The sequence below is a fragment of the Rhipicephalus sanguineus genome, chromosome 10 (genome assembly GCF_013339695.2).
Source record: "Rhipicephalus sanguineus isolate Rsan-2018 chromosome 10, BIME_Rsan_1.4, whole genome shotgun sequence".
Classification (NCBI taxonomy): domain Eukaryota; kingdom Metazoa; phylum Arthropoda; class Arachnida; order Ixodida; family Ixodidae; genus Rhipicephalus; species Rhipicephalus sanguineus.
In genome coordinates this window covers 128,200,675-128,227,040 of record NC_051185.1, presented here as the reverse complement: position 1 = coordinate 128,227,040, position 26,366 = coordinate 128,200,675, and the positions used below count along the sequence as shown (strand labels likewise).

The 26,366-nt window shown below is 49.4% G+C and overlaps 1 protein-coding gene across 1 annotated transcript in view; it reads left to right on the top strand.

Annotated features, from left to right (window-relative positions):
* Positions 1-26,366, top strand: part of LOC119372442 (luciferin 4-monooxygenase) — a 151,048-nt gene that overhangs the window by 113,318 nt on the left and 11,364 nt on the right. Inside the window, exon 9 of the mRNA XM_037642923.2 lies at positions 1,453-1,597. Coding sequence (XP_037498851.1) covers positions 1,453-1,597 — 145 coding nt within the window. The remainder of the gene's footprint in view (positions 1-1,452; positions 1,598-26,366) is intronic.

Sequence of the window (26,366 nt, the reverse complement as noted above, 5' to 3'; positions counted from 1 at the left end):
AAGCATCAGCAATCTTCCCGTCACTGTGGCCCAGAGAAAACGCCCCGAAAGACAGTACATTTTGTTCATTTAATTCTAATCTAAGCAGACGGAAAACGACACCTAATGCATTTTTTGCGCAAGGTTGAGTACCTCTTGCAGGAAACGAGAAAGTGCTCTGTTGTCTCACGTATTCCGCAAAAAGGACAATTAGGCGAAGCTTCCAGACCAGCTCTGTGTAGATAAAAATTTATATAGGGAGCCTGACAAAGTAGTGGGCCGGCTGTTCTTATTCTGACTGCTTCTTGCTCTTCTATGCACAAGCCGATCGCGCGCCAGTTGCCTGTGCCGTTCTTCATCATTACAATATATATATATATATATATATATATATATATATATATATATATATATATATATATATATATATATATATATATATATATATATATATATATATATATATATATATATAAAGAGAGAGAGACAGACAGACACAGAGAGAAAGAGAGATGGAGAATGGAAAGAAGGGAGCTTTCTGTGAAGCGCATTTATTGTAGGTTTTCGGCTGGTGGACCGGACCATCCTTCGTCAGAGTATTCCGAGAACAATTCGCACATAGCTTTAAAAGCACTTCCAAGAACAGGACAGCGCCATCAGCGCTGATTAGAACTGCAATGTGCATCACAAATTGTTATCAACAGCACATGCCTGAAGTACAGAAAAGAGCACAAATCCAGAAAGTAAAAAGTGCTGCTCAGGGCTCTGCGATGATTGCAACGTGGTACCGTGATTATGCATAGAGGGAAGACGTTCATATGTGCAACTGCAAGAACAACGCATCACAGCGTCACTACAATCTCAGTACAACGAGGATGATGAAGGAGCGCATAAGAACCATTGCGGAAAAACTGAAATGCAGAAAACACAAAGAAAAAAATATAATTTTGGGGGTATTACGTCACAAAACCACGATATCATTATGAAAAGCGCCGTAGTGGAGGGCTCCGGAAATTCGACCTCCTGCGGTTCTCGATCACATAAATCTAAATAGATGTGCCTCTAGCATGTCGCCTCCATCGAAATGCGGCCGCCGCGGCCGCGATTCCATCGTGCGACCGACAAAAATTAAATACCTTGCACAACCACATAACGCATAAATTTCATGTTATTTGCCGTCATAGATTGCCGTAACGCTACCGTGCTTAGAGTTAAAGTAATATATTTGGACTCTCGTGTGCATCAAAGGGTGGGGTACTTATTTGCTTCAATTATCTGAAACAGAAACTAAAGTTTTGCTGCTTCGGCTGAAGGCCGAAGGCTCAATGAGTCGCTTATAGCGCTTGGCTGAAGACAACTGCACGTATGCTAAGTAAGTACTCTTTGTGAAAGGGAACACACTGGAACTCGCATGCGGCTAGTATAACAATTGCCTCGATTCTGAGTATTTACTGTGTTTGCTTTCGCCTGCAGGTGGTGGACATCGACACTGGAAAGAAGCTCGGTCCAGAGGAATGCGGTGAAATCTGCGTCAAGGGACCGACCTGCTTCAAAGGTTACCTTGATGCACCTGAGGCTACCGCCCATGTCTTCGACGATGAAGGATACGTGAGAACGGGCAAGTACTCAGGAATTATATCCTCATCATGTTGACATCAAGGACGGGCAAATGAAAGCCACACTTTACGTACGTTTATCATCTGTAGGAATGTGATCTAGAATTCCTGCTGACATAATAGCAGAAATGTCATGAAAAAGAAAGTGTTTGAGGGTAGATGATTGGCCAGTTTTTTGTTCGTCTCAACCACATGCAGCTGGAATGTGTTTTGTGTATTGCTGTACTTCCTTAATAATCTGTGGTGAAAAAGGGCTGAGGATGGCTAACTTTTCATCTGTCAAATATGCGAAGCATTTCTTAGCGAACTTCTGCGACTTTCAGCGTATCTATCTATCTATCTATCTATCTATCTATCTATCTATCTATCTATCTATCTATCTATCTATCTATCTATCTATCTATCTATCTATCTATCTATCTATCTATCTATCTATCTATCTATCTATCTATCTATCCGCCTACGACTTTGTGCTCTCTTGGCCGTTTCGTTAACGGGATGTATACCAAAATTTGGTATGACATAACATGACTGCATGACGAACATAGACACAGGTCACAACATGAAAATCATGACATGCATGTCATGAACAGAATGATTTAGACGCCGCGGTCTATGTGCTCTTGCAGCCGTTTCGTTAACTTGATATATGCCAAAATTAGTATGGCGTGAAAAGAATGTATGACAAACATAAGTGACAGGTTCTATCGTGAAAATTCTGACACGCATGTCATGTACAGCATAAGTTACTGACATGGTCTTAGGGCGTTCGCGGCCGTTTAAATATATCGATATACACCAAAAATTGGTAAGACGGAACATTTCAGTGTGGCGAACATAAATGACAGGTAGTAATATGAAAATCATGACATGCATGTCATGCACGCAAGCCCCGCTCATGGTGCGCTTGCGACCGCTTAGCTATCAGGACATCTACCAAATTTGGTATAGCGTGACGTGACTGTATGAACACCGTAAATCACAGATGCTAACGGGAAAATAATGACATGCATGTCATGTACAGCATTATTTACATTCCACGCACATGGTGCGGTCGCGGCCGTTTCGCTGGCTTGGTGTACACCAAAATTGGTATTTCGTGACGTGACTGTATGGCGAACATAAATGACAGGCGGTGGCATGAAAATTATGATATGCATTTCGTGTAGGGCACCATTTACATGCCATGGTCATCGCGCGCTCGCGGCCGTTTTATTAGCTTGATATACAGCAAAAGTGGTTTGTATCACGTGACCGTACGACGAACAAAAATGACAGGTGGTAACATGGCAATCATGACATGCATGTCGCGTATGGCATTATTTACAAGTCACGCTCATGCTGCGCTCGCGGCCGTTTCACTAGCTTGATAAAGCCCAAAATAGGTATCGCGTGACGTGACTTTACGACGAACATAAATGAAAGGTGGTGACATGAAAATCATGACATGCATGTCATGTAGGGCAAGATTTACATGCCGCGCTCATCGTCTGCTCGCGGCCGTTTTGCTAGCTTGATATACAGTAACATTCGTGTTGCGCGACGCGACTGTCTGATGAACACTAATGGCAGGTGGTGACATGACAGCCATGATATGTATTTCATGTACAGCATCATTTACATACCAAGCTCATGGTGTTCTCCCAGCCACTTTCCTAGCTTGATATAGACCAAAACTGGTATTGCGTGACGTGACCGTATGACGAACATAAATGACAGGTCCTAACATGCAAATCATAACACGCATGTCATGCACAGCATGATTTACATGACACACTCTTGGTGCCCTTCCGGCTGTTTCCTTAACTGGATATACACCAAAATTGATATGGCATGACATGAGTGCTTGAGGAACATAAATGACAGGTCCTACCACAGTGTAAGTTTCATTATATAAAAGATTGTAAATGCATACATGCATGACAAAGATGGGGTATATTGTGAACTAGATGGCATGACATGAATGACTTCATTTCCCACAAAGCGAAAGAAGGCGATTTATGCAGCTCTTTGCTGGCTGCTTCGCATTACATCGATTCCCACAGTGCGTGGGATCTACCGGATTTTTTATAACTATGTCCATGCCATACAGCGTAGTTTACGCTTGCTACAGCGAATCCTACATCCCCATGTCTTGCTCCAAACCGTCATTTGGAAGTTTCACGAAGCTAAGACGCTTCCAGCTGGTGAAAAAAATAATGACGTAACAGCGATCAAAATAAACGAGGCCATTTGTTCACGAACAAAAAGAACGCAGTATTTTAAGGAGCACAGCAACATCGCGTGCAAGGATGAATCACAAGACGTAAAATAGGGTTAGAAAACATGTAAAGGCTTGTGGTACGTCTTTAAGAAGAGTGTCACCGCTCGGTGAGTCATGGCACGGGCTCTGCAGAACAGAAAGAAATCCCCGTGGCAATGGCAGAGGGCTCGGTAACACTGCAAGAGGCCTGGCGGTACACGCGGTGGTAAACGCCGCACTAAACCGAAGGCAATGGCCGGACGCCTCTCTCAAAGCTTTCTCAATGCGATATTGCTCTGCCAGGCTTGAGGTTTCTATGTAGAGCGCCAAGTCGGGCTATTTAGTTGACATTCACCGTAAACGCTTTTTAATTGCTCTAACAAGCACGGACTAAATAACAGGGAAGAATACTGGACCAGCACCTCCTCTATTTTTTCAGTGCCTGGGCGAACGCTCTCCTCGGGCTGTCGAGCCCGCGCTCCGCGTCCGCTCGCCGCAGCCGCGTGGTGGCGCTGTGCAAGTAGACTACGGGAAGCTGGCGCTGAACGGCCGCACGTATCACGAAGCTCACGAATTCGTGTTTACATCCGAGTTTAATTGCATTTGGGCTTTTTGCAGGCCTTCACAGGTACAGGGGGATGGAAAGAAACGCGAACAAAGCGGTGCGCTGTTTTCATCACGCTCTAACCGTGGTGGCAATAAAAATACGCTAGATGGTCTTTTATTGTGTCATAAATGACGTCGTCTTTTCATCAATCATCTAGGCTATAAGAACTTTAAAATAAATGCGAAACAGCAAAGAATGCAGATGCCACATGTTCGCGTGTCTTTCCATCCACGCTGTACGTATTCCGCAGGCAGTCTGTCAGGCCGTGCTGCCAGTTCGATACTTGCACTCGAGTTTGACATTATTCGCGTTTTGTATTCTATTTAAGTCTATTGCAACCACCCCAATGCCTTAGTATCTCATATTGTTTGTTCCACTGCAAATGGAACTGAAAGAAATCACGGTTGTCTTTTTTATTTCCTTTTATTGATAAAGAAAGAAATCTCACAGGTTCCCTTATGCATTCATCTAAGACGACTGAAAGGCGAAAGCCATCTTCTTCTTTTTGTTCCAGTCAATGTATTGACCTGCCTCCCTCCGAGATATTTCTGCGCCTAACGTGGTTTTCTTACAGCCTCAAGTATCGGAGGCATTGCAATCTTTCTGCACATCAGCGGAGGCATGCATTGCCTCCGTGGTCGAGCCATTTTTCATCAAGCGAAGATGTAATACGACGACGTCACGCTACGTGACGTCGCGATGATGTCACAAAATTTTATGATCTGTGATGTCATATGATGACGTAATCAGATAATTATTTTTGCATCACTCGTGCTGACGCCGCCGACGGTCAATTTTCGCGTTAGATGAGGCATTTAAGGCTTCCGCCTTAATACACTGTTCATCTGTTGTTCCATGAAATTCCAGCTGGCGCTGGTGTTCGGTAAAGGTAGCTTCCAGTAATTAGGCGGGATAATATGTCTCCTAATTGATCTTCAAACTACACTAGAATATGCAGCTGTCGTTTACGACCCGAACATTTCATAGAATATAAAAAGCGGCGGCTTAAGGATGCAGTAGCGTCACTCTTTGCAGACTACCGTTCCCGTTTGCAGCCCAAGGTAACAACTGAACCAAGCATGACAAGTATCCCTAAACGTGACCGTGTTGCGTCGGAACAGTCAACGAATGCATGTAGTACCAGTAGCAACGCTGCCTCGCGATCACCGCCATGTGCATGCAGCGCTGACATTAGGACCCGAAGCTGAAGAATCGGAGTCCATGGACACCAAAGGCGGTACCGGCGAAACAGCCGACAATCATTATGTACAGTGTCACAATAAATGAGTGCACAAGGCTGAGCAAGCTGCTCCATGCGACAAAAGCGTCCAGGTCGACAGCCATTCGGCCTCTATACTTTGCTGACTACCAAAAACGCCAAATGGAAGAGAAAAGAAAGAGAGCTGAGGAGCCAGGTACTGAGGCTACAACAATCCGTCGACAAATACAAAGACGAGCTGAAGCAACTGACAACAGGCCGCGCCTTTTTTCACACTTTTCACATTGGCTCAAGTTGAGAGTCGGCACTACAACTTTATACTTGAACGACAGCGTCTGTTCACAAACATCGGTCAGTGTTGCAGGAAGCGCGCGTCATATGTAGCTGTTTCTGTTTGTTTTTTGTACCGCCACGACTTAACTGGTTCAAGCTCTGAAATGGTGGAATCACTTGGCATAGTTCCTCTTTTTCTGGCACCAGGTGTTGCTTTATCTCGGTGAAAAAAAAATGCAATTCTCAAAAGCTTTACAAAGGAAACGGCCGATCACGTATATCCCTGGAAGCAGTCTAGTGACATTTCATGCTATTTAACGCATGAACTCTAGGCATGCGTATATTGTGCTACACCAGTAGACGGTAGCATGCATTGGGGAACTTTAAGCGCCCATGCTTTCAGTATTAGCTCTTGGCAAAAGCTGCTTTCGAAATTCGACTTTCAGACAGTCGAAAACCAACTGTCAGTCAAGCGAACGTAACGGTGACAGAAGAATCGCCGCGCATCACTGGCATGCGCTTTCTGGTATCGGGCTAGCAGACGACGCGCCAGCGTCTCGATGAAATAGCCGCGAAAGACGCATGCCTTCGAAATGGGCTGGTTGCCTAGAACAACAAGTGCTTCATGATTACAGTTTACAAGTTTTCATTATACCTTAAACAACGCGAATACAGCCGAAAACTGAACTATACAGCAGCTTCGAATGCAGCCACGGCATTCGTTTCCGCGAGCGACGAGGCTACGGCGGGTGTATTACGGTGGCGGCGCCTGGCGGCTAAAAGCCGCACTAACGCCGACGGTCGTTTCCCATTGCGCTCCGCTCCTTCGCCCAGGCACAGAAAAATAGTCTGCCAGTTGAGCAGGCCTCGCACGCAAAAACAAAAGGCTTGTGGCTGGTACACAGGGAAGACTGCTGCATGCAGCCTTATTGTGCAAACCACCCATTGATCAACGCGACGTTAAACCCCAACTGGAAGTGAAAAAGAATCTAAAGGGCTCGTCATCCAGGGTGTTCTGCACTAATCTACATTAGAAATGCAACATCCGACGGACTGTGTGCGTCATTCTTAAGATTAGGTACGATCTTTGACTCTGGAATATTAACTGCTCAGACATTGTCATCACGCGAGAAAAAATTGCGAACGTGACTACACTTTATGCTTCAATCCCAGCAACTGTGATTTTGAGCGCACTCATACCGCGTGCGCGTTTTAGGGGCGAAGCACCTCAGAGTATCGGCTTGTCCGCGTGTCGTGTCGTCATCACGGTAAATCAGGTTGTCAAACTATGGTCAAAAACAAGTGTATAATTAGTGAAAACCTGTTCAGAATAAACTAGCAATATTTAAACTAATGTAAAATAGAGGAATAATCAGGATTTGTTTGCAATAATTCAGAAAAGTTTGCTAGGTTCTGTCTCAGAATTGGTTTCAAATGCCAAGTTTTCTTTTGCAAAGCATACTTGACAGCATGTTGCGTAGTGTAACACGAAGACAACTTACGGAAAGTCTGCCTCTCATTTAAATGATTAAAAGCAGTTCAACGCAAGAGTAGGCACCACCGCCTCAGCAAGGGCGCGATTGCTCCTCCGACCGGCGCTTCTCCGGCGCCCAATCAGCGCGCGCCGTGTGGCAAAAGAAAGCGAACGGCACACGCTGGCTCAACGCCACCGAATTACGAAGTTTCTTTTGATGGCGTTGTTTGGCTCCGGAAACGCTCTTTCTGCGATGGGCGCTGAACTGTAAGCTCGCAAAGAGCCAGAACACGCGCTAGCCTGCGAAAGACAACGCCGACACAGGGCCGATGAAGCTGAAACACCGGCGCACACTGCATGCTTCGCCCCTCTCCAGGTTTCACGTTAGTGAAGCTGAAATATTTGCCAAGCTTCGTTGCTTCCAAAGTTTTTTGTCGGTACTTCTAGTACTTTTAATAAAAACCGTGCAAGATGCGCGAGGAGAGTATCATTTTTTTTTTGCAACAGCGAAAAACTTCATCATCCTGCACGAAATGATTGTCAAACTTACAATAATTGCATGAATCTGAGCAATTCTGATATTGTAGTGTTTACCCTGTACGCATTTAAATTTTCGCCGAAAGGCAATTGCATTTAGTCTTTTAACTAAAATCATCGAAGTTATTTTCACACGTGTGGCTACATTGGCTACTTTTACTCCCCTTTGTGGCTACGTTTTTGGCTAGTTTTTCCAATTTCCTGGCCATTTTTCGTCTTTTCGACCTGGCAACCATGGTGTCGCCTGTACTACGACAAAACCATAGTGCTGCGCAACTTCGCAACGCAGAGGTAGAGGGGAATATACGAAGATCTATTCACTAAAGAAAAAAAAAAAGCTGACGCGCGTGTTAGCAGTCCCCCTTTGGCACTATCTGACACGTAGCTTTGTTATCTGCGATGAGATGGATTCCATAGAGCAGGGTTCTCAGACTGACCTCATCTAGCGGGCTGTAGTCACGAAATTTAGTCCCACAAGGGGGCCGGGCAGTGAAGATGGTGAATGGGGGGAGAATGTGAACAAAATGACGTTGCCATTTGGAAGAACGCCTTTCCCATATCCCACGTATCGGTCATTTTGGAAGGCGATTTGACGTGAGGTTTCGAAAAACATATCGATACTGATTTCCACCATGACAAAAGTCTGGACGCCGATTCTGAAATGTAGACTTTTCCTTCCACGGTCACGTTTCAACTCATCATGACCGCATGGGGCGCCTCACGAAAGAAATAAAAAATGCACGTGACCAGTCCCGCCTCTGTAGTTTCACGTGCAAAGCGCTAATAATTGCAATAGACGAGAAAATAATGCGAGTACTATTTAGCAATGCCACAAAGCTTTATTCCCTGTGAAGCCATGGCCCCCCTGCGGCCCGCGAGTCGCGTGTTTCAGATGCCTGCCACAGGGGTATAATTTTTTTTTGTGAGTTATAATGGACGTCTTGTGAGCATGCGGTCACCGGTTTTTATGTATTGCATAGGGTGGCAAACTCACTCATGAGTCGACTCATTCAGACTCCTCAGACTCAGATTGGGCCGTGAGTCTGAGACTGAGCGAGTCCGGCTGAATAATATTGCCACGTGCGTTTCTTTATCACTTTTGCTGTATTCGGTTTTCGGCCACAAAGACTGTCAGCAACGCTCAGCGCGAACCGCGCCTCGTTGTTCGAGAACCTTCGCGATCATTGTAGATCGTTTTGTTACGATTGCGCGCAACACGCGCACACTCGAGCTTATTCTAGAATTTGCACGACAGCCAGCGATAACGCTGGAATATTCGACGGAACATGTTTAAATGCCGACGCGCTTCACCGCTTGTCAGTTGATCGACGGACGACGCCCTGTTCGCCGCTATCATTGTACAGCGTTCATTGCTGTAGTTATAGTTCTCATTTTCCGGCCACAAGTTCGGCCAAATAAACAGTTTCATCCTACAAACGCCGACTGCTGTGTTCGTCGACGTCACGACCACGGGACATCTGGTGGAGGTGCTGCTTCTTCCATGATCCGGACGCCCCCGCGAAGCGCTGACCCAAGCCCAAGCCGCGAGGAGGACGACGGCAAAGAAAACCCGGGTCGTCGAACAAGCCGCCGGCAGAAGGGACTGCAGCCAGAGTACGGGCTCCTTCCCGAAAACACCAGGCAGCCCCAGGTCCCAACACCGACCGCAGCGACGATGACCGATCCCGTGCAGCCTGCGCCGATACTTCTCCGGCAGCCCAAGGAGCCGCCAACTTTCCGCGGGTCGTCATTCGAAGACCCGGAAACCTGGCTCGAGACCTTCGAAAGGGTCTCAGCGTTCAACAACTGGGACTCCGAGGACAAGCTGCGCCACGTCTACTTTTACCTGGAAGATGCAGCAAGGACCTGGTTCGAGAATCGGGAGTCCACTCTTCGAACCTGGGACGCCTTTCGCAGCGCTTTCCTGGAGACGTTAACAAGCGTCGTCCGGAAGGAAAGGGCCGCAGCCTTGCTGGAGACACGGGTCCAACTTCCAAATGAAAGCGTGGCCATCTTTGCAGAGGAAATGACCCGGCTGTTTCGCCACGCTGACCCTGCCATGCCCGAGGACAACAAAGTCCGCTTCCTCATGCGAGGGGTAAAGCAAGAGCTCTTCGCTGGTCTGATGCGGAACCCACCTTCGACAGTCCAAGAATTCGTCTCGGAAGCGACGGCGATTGAGAAGACGATGGAAATACGAACCCGCCAGTACAATCGCCGTACGATTGAAGACAGCCCGGCTGTTCATGCCCTCGCCTCCGACGACCTGCGCGAAACGATCCGAGCGATCGTTCGGGAGGAACTGCGCAAGCTATTACCCTCACCACAGCCTCAAGTGGACTCGATCGCAGAGGTCGTTCGATCAGAAATCCAGCAGTCGCTGGGCAACCTTGAACCACCACTGCCCCAGCCGCAAGCCATGAACTCCGCTGATGCAGCCCGACGCAACGCCCCCCCCCCTCCTCGCCCACGTCAAGACGTCGCGCCGCCCCAACAGTCCCGCCGTCAGGCACCACCGCCGCCGCCACCGACGTCATACCGCCCACCAGCCGGCCAGCGATACACGCTAAGGAAGACCGACGTTTGGCGCGCTCCTGACAACCGCCCGCTCTGCTACCACTGCGGGGAGGCCGGCCACACGTACCGCCGCTGTCAGTACCGACAGATGGGGCTTCGAGGATTCGCCGTCAACGCGCCGCGCCCACAGCCAGGCGAACGGCCTCGCGACATCGACGACTACCTCACTGGAACACAGAGGCAAGAACGACGACCTTCCCGCTCGCCTTCGCCGGGTCGCTACATGTCACCGCACCGCCGGCAATACACTGGCCCAAATCGGGGCCGGTCGTCTAGCCCGTATCCGAGAAACTAAGGGCAGCAATCGATGGAGGTGCGGTTGCTGTACGACGAACTACCGAAGATCCTCCGCCGCCGACGACCGAACGAAGCCCTAACGTCGAAACTTCACGGCCTGAGGAAGACCTGGCGACGCCACGTCGAAGCAGCGGAACAATCCGACGCAGCCGTGACCCGACGCCGCGACCCAACCGCAACGCAAGACGACGAACTAGCGACCTCGACGTTCTCATTGACGGCCACAACGTCACCGCTCTCGTCGACACTGGAGCCGACTATTACGTCATTAGTGGGCCTTTCGCCACGAAGTTGAAGAAAGTTAGGACTGCTTGGGAAGGCCCCGAAATCCGTACCGCTGGAGGCCATTTAATAACGCCGTCTGGAGTCTGCACAGCAAGAGTAACAATCAATAATCGCACGTATCCTGCGAGTTTCGTAATCTTGCAACACTGCTCCAGGGACGTCATACTTGGCATGGATTTCTTAAACCATCATGGCGCCGTCATTGACTTAAGAACCAAGTCGATAACCCTATCGTCGGACAAAACGACACCGCCGGATACGAATCCATGTCACCATGCCCTGAACGTGCTCGAGGATCAAGTTACCATCCCGCCTCGCTCCAGCGTCATAATTCCCGTCAGCACCGAAAAAGCTGAAGACATCGAAGGTGTCATCGAGAGCGATCAGCGTTTGCTACTAGACCGTGACATCTGCGTTGCAAGGAGCATTGCTCGGTTGCACGAAGGAAAAGGAAGCGTGATGCTAACGAACTTCAGCCAAGAATACAGACACCTGAGCAGGGGCACGACGATTGCATACATCGAAGAAACCTTGGCCGTCAGCGATGCATTTGCCTTTTCGGATTACGACGAAGCTACGACGACTACCCCAACAGCTGAGCCACCCTTCGACGTAAACCCAAATCTTCCCGCTCGCCAACAGCAACAGCTTCGATGCCTTCTGCAGAAAAACAAGGACTGTTTCTCGTCGTCATCGCGGGTCCGACAAACGCCCCTTGCTAAGCACCGCATTATAACAGAAGAAAATGCTCGACCACTCCGTCAGAGTCCCTACCGGGTTTCGACGCGGGAACAGGACGCCGTGAAGAAACAGGTCGACGAAATGCTACGCGACGACATCATTCAGCCGTCGAAGAGTCCATGGGCATCCCCCGTGGTGCTAGTGAAGAAGAAGGATGGGACTCTCCGTTTTTGCGTCGATTATCGTCGCCTGAACAAAGTCACGAAGAAGGACGTGTATCCCCTTCCCCGGATTGACGACACCCTGGATCGATTACACAACGCAAAGTACTTTTCGTCGATGGACCTCAAGACCGGTTACTGGCAAATAGAAGTCGACGAGAGAGACCGAGAAAAGACTGCCTTTACAACGCCAGACGGCCTGTTTGAGTTCAAGGTCATGCCTTTTGGTCTTTGCTCGGCACCTGCGACTTTTCAACGGGTTATGGATACAGTACAGGCCGGCTTGAAGTGGCAGACGTGCCTCGTGTACTTGGACGACGTCGTTGTGTTTTCCTCAAACTTCGACGAACACCTTCGGCGCCTTTAAGCTGTACTTCAAGCAATCAAAACCTCCGGACTCACTTTGAAGCCTGAAAAGTGCCGCTTCGCGTACGAGGAGCTCTTGTTCTTGGGACATGTGATCAGCAAGGGTGGTGTTCGCCCGGACCCACGGAAAACAGCTGCCATCGCTGACTTCCCTACGCCCACCGACAAGAAGGCCGTACGCCGTTTTCTCGGCTTGTGCGCCTATTACAGACGTTTCGTCAAGGAATTTTCACGGATCGCCGAGCCACTGACGCAACTCACGAAGGCCGACGTCGTATTCAGGTGGGAAACTTCGCAAGTTCAGGCATTTCAAGAATTGAAACGACGCCTGCAGACGCCTCCGATACTTGCGCATTTCGACGAGCACGCCGATACGGAAATCCACACCGACGCAAGCAGCGTAGGACTCGGCGCCGTCCTTTTGCAGAAGACCGACGGATTGGAAAGGGTCATCAGTTATGCTAGCCGGTCGCTATCAAAGGCAGAAATCAACTATTCCACAACAGAAAAGGAGTGTCTGGCCATCATCTGGGCTACATCAAAGTTTCGCCCCTACATCTACGGCCGGCCCTTCAAAGTTGTGAGCGACAGGGGCGTAGCCAAGGGGGGGTTGGGGGGTTCAAACCCCCCCCCCCCCCCCCCCCCGAAATTTTTCAATTTTGCTTGCGTATATAGGCACGCACACATACATACACACGCACGAACATACATAAAGTGTTAAGCTGTTTATTGGACAGCACTCGGCGACAATGAGCTATGGCGACAGTCAAGGCAAAGGCACGGGCTCCGAGCGCGAGCGGCGTTTAGAAGAGGACGACCCACTAGGAGCCGCTGGAGAGCGCAACCGTTAAACAGTACCAATTGCTTCGCCACAATTACCCCGGGTACGAAAAGGGAGCCGTCCGGTGACCTAACAGCTCGTCACTATGAGTGGGTCATAGTAGGCCTTGAGGCGCTCCACGTTGACTATGTCGCGCCCTCGACGGCGCATGTCCGAAGCTGGTTCGATGGGTTCGATCAGGTAGTTGACCGGGGATGTTCGCTCGACGACCCGGTAGGGGCCTTCGTATTTCGGCAGTAGTTTTGACGAGAGACCACTTGCAGTGGTAGGGACCGAGAGCCATACAAGCGCTCCGGGGAGGAACATGGACTCAGAAGTGGTGGTGCCACCGCGAAGGCTCTTCTGCCGCTCTTGTTCGTGCGTTGTAAATGACTTTGCAAGCTCGCGACACTCTTCAGCAAGCCTGGCTGTGTCAGAAATAGGCGCACAATCAGATGGATCCGGCTTGTAGGGTAGTATCGTGTCAATTGTGTGCGACGGGTGCCTTCCGTACAACAGGAAAAAGGGTGAAAAACCAGTAGTGCTTTGAGGGGCGGTATTATAGGCGTAGGTGACGAAGGGCAGAATGGCATCCCAATTTGTGTGATCGGCGGCGACGTACATTGAGAGCATGTCGCCGAGCGTGCGGTTAAAGCGTTCGGTTAGGCCATTCGTCTGCGGGTGGTAAGCAGTAGTTTTGCGGTGAACAGCATGGCACTCTTTGAGAATGGCTTCGACGACCTCCGACAAGAAGACACGGCCTCGATCGCTGAGGAGCTCCTGGGGTGGACCGTGACGCAGCATGAATCGGTGTAGCAGGAAGGAGGCAACATCGCGCGCTGTAGCCGCTGGGAGGGCAGCGGTTTCGGCGTATCGCGTTAGATGGTCGACGGCGACGATGGCCCAACGGTTACCAGCCGACGTCAGAGGAAGTGGTCCATATAAATCGATGCCCACGCGCCCAAACGGACGGTTAGGGCAAGGTAATGGTTGTAGACCGACTGGTGACACGTGCGTTGAAGGTTTTCGGCGTTGGCAATCGAGGCAGGAGCGGACAAATTTCTGCACGTAGCGGTACATCCCTCGCCAGAAGTATCGTTGTCGAATGCGCTGATAAGTTTTGGATACCCCAGAGTGCGCGCATTGCGGATCAGAGTGGAAGGACTCGCATATTTCAGCACGCAGACTTCGGGGTATCACAAGTAGCCATTGGCGGCCGTCGGCGTTGTAATTGCGTCGGTGCAGTAGGTCGTCACGAATGGCGAAATGGTGGGCTTGACGACGCAACGCGCGAGTGGTTGGTGTTGCCGATGGATCAGTGAGCAAGTCTATCAGCGAGGCGATCCACTTATCCTTGCGCTGCTCGGTAGCGATGGTGTGAACATCGATAGAAGAAACAGCAATACTGTGAGATACTGAGCAGGAGGCATTGTCGTCAGGCAAGGGGAGCGCGAGAGGGCGTCGGCGTCAGCATGCTGGCGTCCGTTGCGGTACAGCACGCGGATGTCGTAGTCTTGCAGGCGAAGTGCCCAGCGGGCGAGACGGCCCGAGGGATCCTTCAATGACGACAGCCAGCATAGTGCACGATGATCGGTGACCACATCAAATGGGCGACCGTACAAATAAGGTCGGAATTTTGTAAGAGCCCAGATGATCGCCAGGCACTCTTTTTCCGTAACGGTGTAATTGGTCTCGGCTCTAGTAAGCGTACGACTTGCGTATGCTACGACATATTCCGGGAACCCTGGTTTGCGCTGTGCAAGAACAGCGCCGAGGCCTACACCGCTCGCGTCCGTGTGTACCTCTGTTGGGGCCGTAGGGTCGTAGTGACGTAGTATGGGAGGAGACGTCAACAAACGGCGGAGCTTGGCGAACGCGTCGTCGCATTCGGACAACCACGAATGTAGGGGCCTGTTACTCCCAAGGAGCTTCGTCAGCGATGATATGATGGTGGCAAAGTTGCGTATGAAACGTCGAAAATATGAGCACAGTCCGACGAAACTGCACAATTCTTTGACGGACGTGGGTTTGGGAAATTCGGCCACGGCCCGAAGCTTGGCCGGATCGGGAAGGATTCCGTCCTTGGACACTACGTAGCCTAGGATTGTCAGCTGCCGTGCTGCAAATCGGCACTTCTTCAGATTCAGTTGGAGGCCGGCGTTGCTCAAACGCGTCAGAACATGCCGCAGACGTTGAAGATGCGTGGAGAAGTCCGGAGCAAAAACGACGACGTCGTCCAGGTAACACAAGCACGTGTGCCATTTCAAGTTGCGCAGAACGGTGTCCATCATGCGCTCGAAGGTCGCAGGCGCATTGCACAGACCAAACGGCATGACGTTGAACTCGTACAAGCCGTCGGGCGTGACAAAGGCAGTCTTCGGTCGAGCATCATCAGCCATGGGTACTTGCCAGTACCCCGAGCGCAAATCGAGAGATGAAAAGTATTCTGCTCCTTGGAGGCTGTCAATCGCGTCGTCGATGCGCGGCAGCGGATAAACATCCTTCCGAGTGATCTTGTTGAGCCTTCGGTAGTCCACACAGAACCGCACAGAACCGTCCTTCTTGGCAACGAGAACAACAGGAGACGCCCATGGGCTGTCCGAGGGTCGAATAACGTCGCGTCGAAGCATATCGTCGACTGGCTCATTAATTACCCGTCGTTCTGTGGGAGACACGCGATATGGACGTTGCCGCAGTGGTGGTTGGGCGCCAGTGTCGATGCGATGCGTAACAGCGGACGTGCGGCCGAGAGAAGTTTGCCCGACATCGAAAGAAGAACGAAATTCTTCCAACAGGCACAGAAGCTGGGAACGCTGGACCGACGTAAGGTTGTCAGCAATGGCGGGACCAAATACATCCGCGGGTCATGAATCAGACGTGGAAACGGCACTGATAGTACGGGAACTGGTGCAGTGCGAGTCATCGGGTGCGTCCAGAACTTGTGCGTCTTCGAGGGGCTCCACTCTGCCGAGACATTCCCCTCGCACCAACGTAACAATGTGCGGGGATGGGTTGGTAACAAAAATAGCGGTGCTACTCTGAGTGACTTGCACGGTCGCGAAAGGTACCAGCAATCCTTTCCTAGTGCATACGCGGTCAGATGGCGAAAGGAGTGCAATGGTGTCGCAGAGACCGGCGCAGTAAACTGGCACGGCCGTCGACGAGCTTGGGGGAACTTTGGTATGGTCTTTGACGAGGATCTTGGTGCATGCTGATGGACTGTATGCCGGCGTCAAATGTGAGAACGGTAAGAGCTCGAGGGCGGCTGGTGCGCAGTGAATTATGGCGTCGTGGCAAGAGAGAAAATCCCATCCCAGGATGACGTCGTGGGAGCATGCAGCAATTATGATGAACTCGACGTCGTACAGAACGTCCTGGATGACGACGCGAGAAGTGCATACTGCTGTAGGCCTAATACTCTGGGGGCTGGCGGTACGGAGGGACATCCCAGAAAGTGGCGTCGTCACTTTTCGGAGTAAGCGGCTAAGTTTTGCGTCCATAACAGATACGGCGGCTCCAGTGTCGATAAGGGCAGATGCGCGAACACCGTCCACAAACACGTGTATGACATTCGATGGACTTCGCTGAAGGCTTTTACAGTTCGATAGCGTCGCAGCCCTTGCCTCGTGGACTGCGACGACTAGTTTTCCTGCTCTCATGCGACAGAACGTGGCCGCATTGGTGACAGTGAGCGACGTCGTGGAGACGGAGAGCGGCGAGTGGATGGAGCTGGGCGTGACGTCGGTGACATAGGCGGGTCGTAGAATGCACGGCTGGACTGGCTGGTGGTGGGTGACGCGACTCGAGGCGGCTGCACGCGATGGCAGTAACGTGCCACGTGACCGGCATAACCGCATGCAAAGCAGATGGGCCGATTGTCGGGTGTGCGCCATCGGTTCGCCGGGCCAGGTCCCGCCCATGTCGCAGGATGCGATTGACGGGGCGGCTGCTGAAACGACTGCATGGTGGGTTGCAGTCGGGGCCTAGGGATGACGGCAGCATACGGAGCCGGCACGCCCGCTTCGAAGGACGAAGGTCTAGCGGCGGCTTCGGCGTAGCTCAATGGAGCAGCCGCAGGGATTGCCTGGTGCGTCCTAGCGACAACTTGAGCGTAACTCTGTGGCGCAGGCGTCGGAGGTTGCTGGTGGTACTCAGGCATCACCTCGGCAATTTCCTGCTCAATTGCTCGTCGGAGTGGAGGAAGAAGGGTCGTCGACGACTGTTGAACGTGCGGTGGGTGGGCGAAGGCCAGGAGAGAGAACTGGCGTGCGATTTCCTCGCGCACGACTGCCTTCACTTCTGCCAGCAGCGTGGCCTGGTCAGGTATGGCCGCCAAGCCAGCAAGCTCGTCGTCGCGTGATGGAGAGCGACGGGTCATCGAACGTTGCCGGCGGAGCTCCTCGTAGCTCTGGCACAGTGTTATGACCTCGGTCACGGTGGAAGGGTTTTTGGCAAGCAACATGGTGAAGGCATCGTCGTCAATGCCCTTCATAATGTTCCGGATCTTGTCAGACTCGCACATGGTGCCGTTGGCTTTCTTACACAAGTCCAGGACGTCTTCGATATAACTGGTGAAAGATTCACCGGCCTGCTGAGCTCGTTCGCGTAAGCGCTGTTCTGCTTGCAGCTTACGAACTGCAGGGCGGCCAAAAACGTTGATGACGGCGGTCTTGAAATCCGACCAAGTCGCAAAATCGGACGCGTGGTTGTTGTACCACAAGCTTGCTACTCCCGCGAGGTAGAAGACCAAGTTGCTCAACTTGCCTGCTTCGTCCCATTTGTTGGGAACGCTCACGCGCTCGTAAATTGCGAGCCAGTCCTCCACGTCGGTGCCATCGGCACCAGTGAAGATAGGTGGATCGCGGATGCGTGGGACACCGGGACATGTGGTCGGTGTGGGAGGCGGCGTTTGCTGAGCGGCGTCTTGAGGCAGAGTACGGGAACGACGGCAGAGTACGGGAACGAAGCTCCAGGGGCATCGAATGGGAGCACAACACCTCCACCAATTTGTTAAGCTGTTTATTGGACAGCACTCGGCGACAATGAGCTATGGCGACAGTCAAGGCAAAGGCACGGGCTTCGAGCGCGAGCGGCGTTTAGAAGAGGACGACCCACTAGGAGCCGCTGGAGAGCGCAACCGTTAAACAGTACCAATTGCTTCGCCACAAAAGTATGGTTGAACCCCCCCCCCCCCCCCCGAAAAAAATTTCTGGCTACGCCCCTGGTGAGCGACCACCACGCCTTGTGTTGGCTAGCCAACTTGAAGGACCCTTCAGGTCGCCTCGCACGGTGGAGCCTAAGACTTCAAGAATTCGACGTTACAGTCATTTACAAGTCCGGAAGAAAACACTCCGACGCCGACTGCTTGTCTCGTGCCCCCGTCGACGCACCGCCGCAGGACGACCACGATGATGACTGCTTCTTGGGAACCATAAGTGCCGACGACTTCGCTGAACGACAGCAAGGCGACCCGGAACTCAGGGGCCTTGTGGAATACCTCAAGGGCAGGACCACCGTTGTTCCAAAAGTATTCATGCAGGGATTGGCGTCATTTCTCTTGAAAAAACGACGTCCTCGTAAAGAACTTCTCTCCGGCCCGGGCCGACTACCTCATCGTTGTACCTTCGGCACTGCGACCAGAGGTTCTCAGGCCCTGCACGACGACCCGGCGGCGGGCCACATCGGCTTTTCCCGCACGCTCGCGAGGATACAGGAAAAATACTACTGGCCACGCCTTCCTGCCGACGTCGCCCACTACGTTAAGACTTGCCGAGATTGCCAGCGACGGAAGACACCGCCGACTAGGCCAGCGGGGCTTCTGCAGCCAATCGAACCACCTCACCGGCCGTTCCAGCAAATCGGGATGGACCTACTGGGGCCGTTCCCGACGTCTTCCGGCAACAAGTGGATCGTCGTAGCAACTGACTACCTCACCCGTTACGCCGAGACAAAGGCCTTGCCCAAAGGCAGTGCCGCCGAGGTAGCCAAGTTCTTCGTGGAGCACATCGTCTTGCGTCATGGCGCCCCAGAGCTCCTCATAACAGACAGAGGTACCGCCTTTACGGCGGACCTAACTCAGGCGATCTTCAAATACAGTGAGACGAGCCACCGCCGCACCACCGCCTACCACCCACAGACCAATGGCCTCACCGAGCGTCTAAATAAGACCATCGCCGACATGCTGGCCATGTACGTCGACGTTGAGCACAAGACGTGGGACGCCATCCTTCCGTACGTGACCTTCGCTTACAACACGGCCGTCCAAGAAACGACGCAGATGACGCCGTACAAGTTGGTCTACGGAAGAAGCCCTGCGACGACGCTCGACGCCATGCTACCCAACGTCACCGACGAAGAAAATCTCGACGCCGCCGCTTACTTACAGCGCGCCGAAGAAGCACGACAGCTCGCCCGCCTACGGATCAAGAACCAGCAGACGACTGGCAGCCGCCGCTACAACCTTCGACGACGCCACATGGAATACCAACCCGGTGACCGTGTATGGGTATGGACGCCAATACGCCGACGGGGACTCAGTGAGAAGCTTCTTCGACGATACTTCGGACCGTACAGGGTACTCCGACGCCTCGGCGCACTCGACTACGAGGTTGTCCCTGATGGCATTACGAACTCTCAGCGGCGCCGTGCACGACCTGAAGTCGTCCATGTCGTGCGCCTCAAACCATATTACGCACGTTAGCGAATCTGAGAACTGCCATTTTGCTTTATTATTGTGCTTCCTTTCTTGTGCTTATCGTTTATTGTACTTTGTTGCTTTATTCTTGGTATTTATTGTTGCATGAACTGGCCTGTTCTGTTTTAAGCATCGGGACGATGCTTTTTCAGACGGGGGCATTGCCACGTGCGTTTCTTTATCACTTTTGCTGTATTCGGTTTTCGGCCACAAAGACTGTCAGCAACGCTCAGCGCGAACCGCGCCTCGTTGTTCGAGAACCTTCGCGATCATTGTAGATCGTTTTGTTACGATTGCGCGCAAGACGCGCACACTCGAGCTTATTCTAGAATTTGCACGACAGCCAGCGATAACGCTGGAATATTCGACGGGACATGTTTAAATGCCGACGCGCTTCACCGCTTGTCAGTTGATCGACGGACGACGCCCTGTTCGCCGCTATCATTGTACAGCGTGCATTGCTGTAGTTATAGTTCTCATTTTCCGGCCACAAGTTCGGCCAAATAAACAGTTTCATCCTACAAACGCCGACTGCTGTGTTCGTCGACGTCACGACCACGTGACAATATTTTGACGAGTTTGAGTCAGAGTGAGCCCGGTTGAAGACAATATTAGTCAGTCTGAGTCCGAGTGAGTCCAGTTGAGGAAAATATTGGTGAGTCTGAGTCCGAGTGAGCCTTAAGTTCTAAATATATTTCTTGAGTGAGTCCGAGTGAGCTCCACCTTTTGTTGCCGACTTAAGGTCCTATCTACCCATCTTCAGCATGACTATCAACCTTATATCGGCTTACCTTTATACTCAAGTCTATTCACACATATCTAAGCGCACTAGCATTCATGGGCCACCCCAATATTTATTGATCAGAGGCGCGAGTTAGGGGAAAGGGAGGCATGACCTTTCCACGCAACCTCTTTCATGGGAAGTTCTTGATAAAACTATCTTGTGGCAGTCGTGTATTTTATAAAAATGTCCTTACTGGAATAATATATGATAATGATTATATATGATCTATGATGATAACTCGTAATTGATGTTACAAGGTCAGAAGGCGCATCGTAGATTAGCGATTTTATACTCAAGTCTATTCACACATATCTAAGCACACTAGCATTCATGCGCCAGCTCAATATTTATTAATCAGAGACGCATGTGAGTATTGACGTTAAAGAGGATTCACACCATGATCGAAAAATCTAATTTTACGCCAACGGACTCATGAGTCGACTCACTGAGGCTCACTCAGACTCAGGTGAAGCCGTGAGTCTGAGTCTGAGTGAGTCCGGTTGAACATAAGTTTAGTGAGTCTGAGTCTGAGTGCGTTCGGCTGAGAAAAATTTTGGTGAGTCTGAGTCCGAGTGAGCCCTCAGAGCAAAATACATTTCTTGAGTGAGTCCGAACGAGGTCCAATTTTTTTGCCGACCTATGTGTATATATACTTGCAAGTTGACTGTCGTAATGTTTAGTTGAAGTATAGCGTGGTCCCTTGTCCTTTCTTCTCCTCCCCGTCCCATTTACGCTAGTAATCATGTCCTGTTCGACTCCAATACACCACACTATCGAGAAAGAAACGACACTGCCGGAATTGTACATGGCGGTGCTAGCTACACGGTGCGGATATAAAATGGGTGACGCCGTTGCCGGAGCAGTGCACTTTTGTGTGACCACGCATATTTATAGTAGCCCGAGGAAAGAACGCCATACAGGTTGCCTTCTTAGAAAGGCTGCATTGTTCAGTTGTGTACGCTGTATCAGGGCTTAGTCTCCCTTCATTGGAGAGGAGCCCTCATAAGGCGGCAACATATATATATATATATATATATATATATATATATATATATATATATATATATATATATATATATATATATATATATATATATATATATATATATATATATATTATAATAGCATTCAACAAACTAAAACTGGAAAGTATCCAAAGAAAATCTGTTAGGTTCATTTATAACAGTTACAGTTGGAAAACATCCCCGTCGCACCTCCTACAGAAAGCAGGACTAGAGAAACTTGAAACAAGGCGCTGTCATGACAGGCTAAAGCTATTTGATTTGTTCTATCACAAAATGTTACGAGTTGATTCATCCGCATTCATAGCACCTGCCACTAGCCGCTTTACTCGGTCTCTTCACGCAAAGAAGGTGGCCGAGCTGAAGTGCAGAACAAACACTTTTACGTACTCTTTCTTTCCTCGGACAACCGTCGAGTGGAACGCCTTATCTGCTCATATGGTAGAACGTCCCAACATTGATTCTTTTCTGCAGGCTATCACAAATGAAGCTCCATAAACGCCACTACGCTTTAAGCGTCATGTAACGTCATGTACTTATTTGCTATCGCTTTCAGTTTGCTGTGTTGAAATAAATCGTAAAACTTTCTTTTTTCTTTTTTCTTTTTTTTCTCTCTTCGACTTTTTATGCTATTTGAGTACAATGTCAGCACCTGTGAGTAATTTGTGCTATGTAAATACTTCAAATGTGAGTACCTTGTGCTATGTGAGTCTGACTACCGTGTAATTTGTTCCCTTTCGCTGTTTTGCATATTCTACCAATGTCATTGCTTCGCAGAATGTTACCTCATGTATTTCTTTTTTCTTTCTCTTTGTAATGTGCAACGCTATTCAATACTTCGAGCTTGTGCTGTGTTGCTGTGTTGTGTATTTCTGCCCCACTCCTGTCTAAGGCCTTCTTAGAAGGCCGGCAGTATGTAACAAAATAAATAAAATAAATAAATAAATAATATATATATATATATGTGTATATATATATATATATATATATATATATATATATATATATATAGCAGAAGCAAGGTGTTGACGCACAAGTGAAAAGAAGCTTTATTTGACGTTTCGGCCGTAGGCCCGGCCGAAACGTCAAATAAAGCTTCTTTTCACTTGTGCGTCAACACCTTGCTTCTGCTATTACTCCCGGATCCGGCGACACCTTTCCTCGAATATATATATATATATATATATATATATATATATATATATATATATATATATATATATATATATATATATATATATATATATGCCGTTATGTCTGGGAACCTTGCAGATTATCTAAGATTATTCTTATGGCTTCAGCGCGCAAACGCTAACAGTTGATATTATTCTCAAACAAACGATAAGGCTCGAATGTTCGATGTTGCATGCATAAATGCCGACGCGCCTTACCGCAGAGCAGTTTTATCGACGGCCGACGCTCTCTTCGCCGCTGTCAGTATACAATGTGTATTGCTGTAGGTTGACTTTCCGTTTCACGGCCACAAGTTCGGTCAAATAAAAAGTTTCATTTTGGACTCGCCGACTGCTGCCTACGTCAGCGTCACGACCACATGAAAATATTTTACATTGATTTTAATGTTTTCGTCTCTGAACATCATTAAGCCAGCCCCATCGCAGTGGACATTATCGTAACCAGTCAGCACAGTTCCACTAAGTTTGCGAACTCTGTGTCCTGGATGCAGCCTAAACCGCAGAAATCACTGTCGGGGTCACTGTATGCCACTTTACTGATCGTTGCTTACGTGCAGCACAAGCACATGAGGAATCTGCCGCTAGTACGTTGCGAGTTACTGTCTCCCCGTGACGTCACACTGCCATGAAACGTCACTGAGGAGTCGCCCTCTCGATATCGAAACCGAAAGTGTATATTTAAGGTAGCGGTATTCAATGTATATTCGATGCTTTCCCAGGGACCACAATACTCTTTTTAGGGTTCTTGACACTAGTGCTTCTGCTTGGAGCGACAATACGAAATTGTTTAATATTCGTGTCAGTACTCCTTTACAGGAATGGTGACAGAAAATTTGTGAACCTCCATTTTTTGTTCTTATTCAGTGGCTACTGACTCGTTATTAGCGGCAACGAAACTGATAGCGCGAGACGAATGTTCACCTGTATGCTCGTATGTTACGACCGGAGGCAGTTTCCATTTCGAAGAGCATTCGGTGACCCCGTGATGTAGTCGGCCCACTCGTTAACAGATACTATTAGGCGACCGCGAGAACCAGTGACGTCACTGGCCAGCTCCTGCAATGTTGTCAGCGCTGCTGTTTCGTCTTCTGTGTTGAGCGTTGCGAGTGCTTGTTTCCTCAATCGCCAAACAACGTTGCTTATTATCTAGTGCGGCGATGGACGAAAGAGCTGGGAGGAGTGTAAAAATCAGTCAGAAAAGCTCGATTCACTTCGCGTATCTCGCCGGTGGCTGCGATTTGGTTTTTGTCGTTGTCGTCGAACTGAGGCGATGTTTTCCGTGAGGCTTGCGGCAGTCGCAGCATTAGATGTGCTGAAACATTTACGCTTCGATCATTTAGTAGCAGGTTGAGAAGTGACGAAGGAAACAGTGAAATCACAACATTGGCGCTCTGTAACAGTGTTTATGTGTAACATGCAAGTTACGTGATGTACGCTTTACTGACTCGTATTTAGATTGGGCAACGCTGCTTTCTCAAGGCATAGCAATCCCACGTACGGACGTCTCAACGCCGAAGCAGTTATCTGTCCACTACGCCATGCGATCCCGACTGTAGAGAGCTTTAGTTTGTCTGTAGGCTTCCTAACGTTTGCGGATACCTGGTTACCGGAGCTGTTGACAGCTGCAGCAATAGCAGCAGCCGCGGAGCCGGTAGCAACATCTTGTGACGTTTTGTCCCACTACAATCCTTTTTTAGGGGCGAAGCTCCTTAAGGCGGCACCCGTTCGTCCCTCGTAGTTGTCGTAGTCGTAGTGCGTAACCAGTCGTAACGCTAGTACCAGATCTTGACCTCCAAGGTGGTGCCGGTGGGAGATTTTCCTGTGCGTTGTTGAACAATAAAAAATTCGCAGCGTGCGCGTTAACTAAAAGCCGAATTCTTCTGTCTCTCATTCCCCATTAGCAGCCATTGGCATGTTCCAGTAGGAAACGTTAGTAGAAGTAGAAGTGTAAGTGTTAGCTAAAAGCCGACTTCCTCTGTCTCGCATTCCCATTAGCAGCCATTGTTTATCTCCAAGGTAGTGCCTGGTGAGATTTCTCCTGTGCGTGATTAAACAATAAAAATTTTGTTCAAAACGCCGTTGATTGATGAAATAAACCAACGAAAGACGCCAGATGTTTTCTAAAAGCAAAACGAAAGAACGCCAGATGTTTCTAAAGCAACACGAAAAGACGCCAGCTGCTTAACGAAAGACGCCAGATGTTTTCTAAAGCAATGGTTTTCTAAACAATAAAAATTCACAGCGTACATGTAAAATTAAAGTGAGCTGCAAGTCGTCATATCTCATCGAACCTTTAGTATAAACGCGCCCGATCTCACGTCGGTGATGATGTACTGGGCAGAATTCACGGAAGATTCACAGTTTACCGATGAACCTCCGCAGCTTCGCCCCCTTATCATCATTCACTCCGTGGATATGCTGTGATTTTTCTGTTTTCTCCGTAGCGTTGCTGTTCTTGTCGCAAAAAAAGGCAATGAGAACACTGCGAGTTGCTAATTATCTCACTGATAATGCTTTACACAGAGTCAGTAAGCGCGGGTAAGTCACTGCAATGTTATTTTGTAGGTTTCTGGTTACGCTATGCATCATCAGGTGTCGCCCCCAGCGTTGTCCGTCTAGTACACGCCTCCGGTAACCCACCCAGAACTCGTGATGCACGTTGTTTACAAAACGGCCCAGCTCGATGACATCATCGCTTTTTGCTTCTCAGATTTCCGATTCGGCACTTTCACGCACTTCAAAACTCAATTAAAATACTTTTTAGGCTGTATTTGTGGCTGATATTGTACTTATGGCACCTATATTCCCCCATTAGTGTGATGGAACAGTCAAATTGTGTCCGAATTTTTGTGCCACCACTCCTTTAAGTGAGGTCTTTGAGATGATCACAGTGCGGCTCTAGAAATGAACAAATGCTTATGAATGCTATACAAGTCCATATATTATTCCGAATGTATGTCGGGAATTTATTCGCCGTGACATTACGATCAAGAATTAAATGAAATTGTCTTGGGGAAAATTTTTAAGAAATAACTCGAGATGTCAAGGCTTTAATATATGGGAGCTCAAAGTAAATAACATTGGTTGACTCACTGGATTGGGAACCTCAGGCACGACAATGCTATATTTTATTTTCACTACTACTTGCCAAAAGTTGGCAAAATACAGGCGTCTTTGACATTACAGCAGAGTTGTAATGCACAACTAAAGGAATGAAAATTGAGTGGTAGACTAAGGAGACCGAGGTGAACCATTGGTGCTTCACGAGCAGGAAGCTTCTCGCTCAGGTGCCTTGTGAAACAGTATGCTGTACCATGAAGCTTTGTCGAACAGGGGGGCGACCCGTGGTTTCTGGGGGCGTTGCCCGTGGTGTTCAGTGTCTGGGTGAATTGCATTCAGCAGTGCGACGATACCTGTTTTTTTCTATTTTGTTTACGCCCCATCAACCAAATAATCGCGATTAAATTATAATTCGGAAA